Source organism: Danio aesculapii, chromosome 18, assembly GCF_903798145.1.
Source record: "Danio aesculapii chromosome 18, fDanAes4.1, whole genome shotgun sequence".
Classification (NCBI taxonomy): domain Eukaryota; kingdom Metazoa; phylum Chordata; class Actinopteri; order Cypriniformes; family Danionidae; genus Danio; species Danio aesculapii.
In genome coordinates this window covers 630,842-635,784 of record NC_079452.1, presented here as the reverse complement: position 1 = coordinate 635,784, position 4,943 = coordinate 630,842, and the positions used below count along the sequence as shown (strand labels likewise).

General features: G+C 38.1%; 1 protein-coding gene across 1 annotated transcript; it reads left to right on the top strand.

The window, feature by feature from the left end:
• The first annotated feature begins 443 nt into the window (after window positions 1-443).
• On the top strand, window positions 444-4,551 carry LOC130245842 (extracellular calcium-sensing receptor). The gene is made up of 6 exons (XM_056478617.1): window positions 444-592; window positions 790-1,078; window positions 1,211-2,047; window positions 2,246-2,476; window positions 3,432-3,555; window positions 3,653-4,551. The coding sequence occupies exons 1-6, from the start codon at window positions 516-518 to the stop codon at window positions 4,549-4,551; spliced, it is 2,457 nt and encodes an 818-aa protein (XP_056334592.1). The 5' UTR covers window positions 444-515.
• Window positions 4,552-4,943: the final 392 nt, after the last annotated feature.

Here is a 4,943-nt window from a genome sequence, read left to right as displayed (position 1 = left end):
CAAAATATTAATGACAGTGATTTTATTCCATAGCAATTGGTTTCAGTCAATGCAGTCTCCTGGACCACAGTGATTGACAGAGTTAGAAACATATTGTTTTCTATTAAATATTAAATATATTCTAATAAATATACATGGCTAATGTGTTTTTATTTTATTTTTTATTAATGAAAACAAAAAGTGTACTCTTGAGCATTGAAAAAAGTTTGTACCTTTTGTATTGTACAGTAAACAGGTGTGTTTGTGTGTGTGTTCATGTATGTGTGTCCTCCTTTCATGTCCCTACAGAGTGCAGTTTCAGTTTATATATAAAGTTGCCCAGAGCTCCGGTTTTTATTTGAGGCTTATCTTAACACATTGTAGAGACAGAAATGAAGATGCCAGTCCTCCAAGCTATACATTTTATATTTATTTTGTTCTACCCTATTCAATCCAACTCAGAGACAAATTGTAAACTCTGGAAGGAATTAGACTCAACTGTTGTGCACAAGGAGGGTGATGTAGTTCTCGCAGGCATGTTTCCTATACATTCCAAAGGCATTGACCAGGAGTTAAATTTTAGGAATCAGCCAGACCAGAGGAAATGTTGGGGGTAATGTAATTTTTTTTATAGTTCTTATACAAAGCATACTATAAAGTACACTATTGTTGATTTTGAATTTATTGTATCAACATTTAAACTGGTTTGTTTAAGACATTTTTTGTTTGTTTTTAGACTAAATACTGTCTTTGGATTACACTACAATTTTGTACAGATTTGTATAATAAATCTTTTTTTTTTTTTAACAGATTTAACATGCGTGTGTTCCGCTGGTCTCAGGCAATGATTTTCTTCATTGAAGAGATCAACCGAAACCCCACTCTTCTGCCAAACATCACACTGGGCTATAGATTGTATGACACATGTGGGCTGATAGCGCTGTCTCTAAGGACTGCATTGTCTGTGGTTTCTCAACCCATGAAGAGGAGTAGCTCAGAGGTGTGCTCTTCCCCGAGCATCCCCATCATTATTGGGGACTCTGGATCCACTCTGTCAATGGCCATTTCCAGACTCCTCAACCTTTTCCATATCCCGCTGGTGAGGGCAGATTTGCTAAGCAAAAAAAATTAGAAATTAAGGAACTCTGTATTGAAAAACACTGATATTTAAAAAAAAAAAATCTTGGTGTGGTCAATGATCTAAAATTTTTTGCCTAAATCTTTGCTTCAGGTGAGTTATTTTGCTTCATGTGCTTGCCTGAGTAATAAGCATCAGTTCCCTTATTTTTTTCGCACAATTCCCAGTGATGTAAATCAGGCCAATGCTCTTGCTCGTTTGGTGAAGCACTTTGGATGGACCTGGGTGGGCACAGTCGGGGCAGATGATGCTTATGGCCGCACCGGCATCGATCTTTTCACCACTGCAGTGACACAGTTGGGTGTGTGTGTGTCTTATAGAATAATCATACCTAAACTGCCAACTCAACAACAGTTGCAAGATATAGTCAGGACAATTCGAGATTCTTCAGCTCATGTGTTGGTGGCTTTTGCCATTGAAGAAGACATTAAGCCAGTAGTTGATGAAATAGTCTTGCAGAATGTGACCGGGAAGCAGTGGGTAGCGAGTGAAGCTTGGGTGACATCCACTCTTATCTCCACTAAAGAAAACTTCTCCTCACTTAGTGGCACCATTGGCTTTGCCATTCGCCGAGCTGAGATACCTGGCCTCAAACATTTCCTTGACAACATACAGCCCCTGGCTCAGCCATACAATGTCTTTGCAAGAGAGTTCTGGGAAACCCAGTTTCAGTGCACATTAAACACAAGTCTTCCAACTTCATCCACAACAGATCCTGTGCACTATAGCCACAGCTGTACTGGCATGGAGAGTATGCAGGACACTCAGAGCATCTTTAATGATGTGTCTCAGCTCAGAGTGACGTATAACATGTACAAGGCTGTCTACACAGTGGCACATGCACTACATAATCTGCTTCTGTGTCAAAGAGAGCAGAGATCTGCCTTGACACAGCAGTGTCCTGATATCCACAATCTACAGCCCTGGCAGGTAAAATAATATGCTTTCACTGTTTGTACATTTAAAAAACAAATCCAGAGATTAAAATATATTTTTTTCTGTGTTACATTATTTGTTTTTAAAATTCCTTTAATATGGTATATTTTAATACTTTTTTGTGTTTTTTAGATCTTGACCTGTTGTTATATGTTATGCCAAGATTTACATCTTTGCATTAATCTTCTCTAGGTTATTGAGGTCCTGAGAAAAGTGAATTACACAAACATCTTTGGAGATCTCATTTACTTTGATGAGAATGGAGACCCTGTTGGGTCATATGACATTGTGAACTGGCAAAAAGGGGCAGATGATGTGCCAGTACAGTATATTACTGTGGGTCGCTTTGACTCCTCTTTACCCAAAGGACAACAGTTAGTGCTGAACCAGAACAAAATCATCTGGCATGGGGGAACAAACGAGGTAAAATTATGTAACATCAAAATGTGTTAGTAGTAAAAACCCTTATTCTAAATTGACTAATTTTATTATCATTATCGTTTTACAGTGTTTAACAATACATCTTTACATAAATGATTTTTTTTTTATCCAAGGCTCGACAGTGACACACATTAATTTTAGTCTTTTCATGTATGGTTTTATTTGGTTTTCAGTTACTTCTCATTCTCAATTTTAATTAAATTAATTTTATTGACTCTCTTTCCTTAAGCTTATTCCCTGCTTTTTCAGGGGTTGCCACAGCAGAATGATTTACATAGTGGATGCCTTTCCAGTCACAACAAAGCACATAGAGTACAACCCTCTTCAGTGCTGGGAAACATCCAAACACACTTCCAATTCCATTCTCACACTGTGGAAAATTTTATTCAATTTACCTATCCGAGACTTGACAAAGTGACACAATGATTTTAGTAATTTCACGTATGTTTTAATTTGGTTTTCAGTTTCTTCTTATTTAAAAAAAAATCAAATTTAATTAGTTTTATTTACTCACTTTCCTTCAGCTTGTTTCCTGCTTTATCAGGGGTGTGCAGGGCCAGAGCAGAATGTTTTACACAGCAGATGCCTTTCCAGTCACAACACACCACAAGAGAGTACAATCCCTTTCAGTGCTGGGAAACATCCAAACACTCCCCCATTCACACACTATGCAAAATTTTGTTAATCTGATTTACCTGTGTGGCATGGTTTTGGACTGTGGGGGAAACCGAAGCACCTGGAGGAACGCCATGGAGGCACAAAGAGAACATGCAAACTCCACAAAGAAAGGCATCCTAGTCCAGCCAAGAATTGAACCAGATATTTTTTGCTAACAACACAATTTAATTGAGATATTCTCTTCTGTTTGTTTGTTTATTTGATGTTGTTGCCACTATCAAGCATACAATTGTCTTAGTAATGCATCTGTTTCTTACAGGTACCAGTGTCTGTATGCTCTGCTAGCTGTCCATCAGGGTACAGAAAGGTTAGACAAGAGGGTCAGCCTGTGTGCTGCTATGACTGTGTGCCTTGTGCAGAGGGGAGTATCAGCAACACAACTGGTATTATTAGTCTTACACACACAATTATTTTTATTGCATCAGTTAAGTTTTATCAACACACTTTAATTCCTGTGGCTGTTTATGCATCGACTTTTAGATCAAGCTGAATGTTTTCTTTGCCCTGAAGACTTCTGGTCCAACAAGCATCGCAACTATTGTGTTCCAAAGGAGATTGAGTTCCTTTCATACATGGAGGCTTTCGGTATGGTCCTGGCAGCTATAGCCATATTGGGTGTAGTTGCTGCAATGAGTGTTGCTGTGATCTTCTTCCGTCATCGTGACACACCCCTGGTTCGTGCTAATAACTCAGAATTGAGTTTTTTGTTGCTGATTTCTCTCACTCTCTGTTTCATATGTGCACTAACCTTTCTTGGTCAGCCATCACACTGGGCATGCCCTCTTAGACGTATTGCTTTTGGCTTAACCTTTGCTCTCTGCCTATCTTGTCTTCTCAGTAAGACCCTAGTGGTTCTTATTGCTTTTAAATCCACACTGCCTGGTAACAACACAGCTCGTTGGTTTCGCCCCCCTCAACAAAGATTGGGTGTGTTTATTTGTTCACTCCTACAGGGTGGTGTCTGCGTAGCTTGGCTGACCACAGCATCCCCATATCCAGTGAAGAATACATGGCTATATCGTGACCGTATCATTTTAGAATGTCATCTAGGTTCAGTAGTTTATTTCTGCTGTGTGTTGGGTTACATTGGGTGCTTAGCTGCCTTTTGCTTCATTTTAGCTTTTTTAGCTAGAAAACTGCCTGATAATTTTAATGAAGCCAAATTCATCACATTCAGTATGCTTATTTTCTGTGCTGTTTGGATTACATTTATCCCAGCTTATGTCAGTTCCCCAGGGAAATTTACTGTTGCTGTGGAAATATTTGCAATTTTAGCTTCTAGTTATGGTGTACTTTTGTGTATTTTTGCACCTAAATGTTATATTATTATTTTCATGCCAGAAAAGAATTCTAAAAAGTATCTCATGACCCAAAAATAATTTACTGCTCTAAGTCATGTCTGTTAATGTTTGTCAACATGTACTGTATGTGTTTACATTTGTAAGCGAGTGTAATAACACTAATTATATAATAATAATAATAATAATGATAAATCATTATGTAGTAGTAATATCCCTTTGCTTGTGACAAATAGGCATTCATACAAATAATGTGACATTTGCTCAACCTTATTATCAAACCTGTCAAGAAATGGCTACCAAATTCTAGGAGAACATGTAATATAATATTATGTTAAAATATAATATAATAAAATATAATAATGTGATGGACTCACAGCAAGAAGGTTGCGGGTTCGAGCCTTGGCTGGGTCAGTTGGCGTTTCTGTGTGGAGTTTGCATGTTCTCCCTGCGTTCGCGTGGGTTTCCTCCGG

Bases quoted from the DNA above. Each gene is read 5' to 3' on its own strand.
- LOC130245842 (XM_056478617.1), top strand. From the start codon at position 516: ATGTTTCCTATACATTCCAAAGGCATTGACCAGGAGTTAAATTTTAGG. The intron at 2,048-2,245 runs GTAAAATAATAT...AATCTTCTCTAG, and splicing joins ACAATCTACAGCCCTGGCAG to GTTATTGAGGTCCTGAGAAA. The intron at 3,556-3,652 runs GTATTATTAGTC...ATCGACTTTTAG, and splicing joins GAGTATCAGCAACACAACTG to ATCAAGCTGAATGTTTTCTT.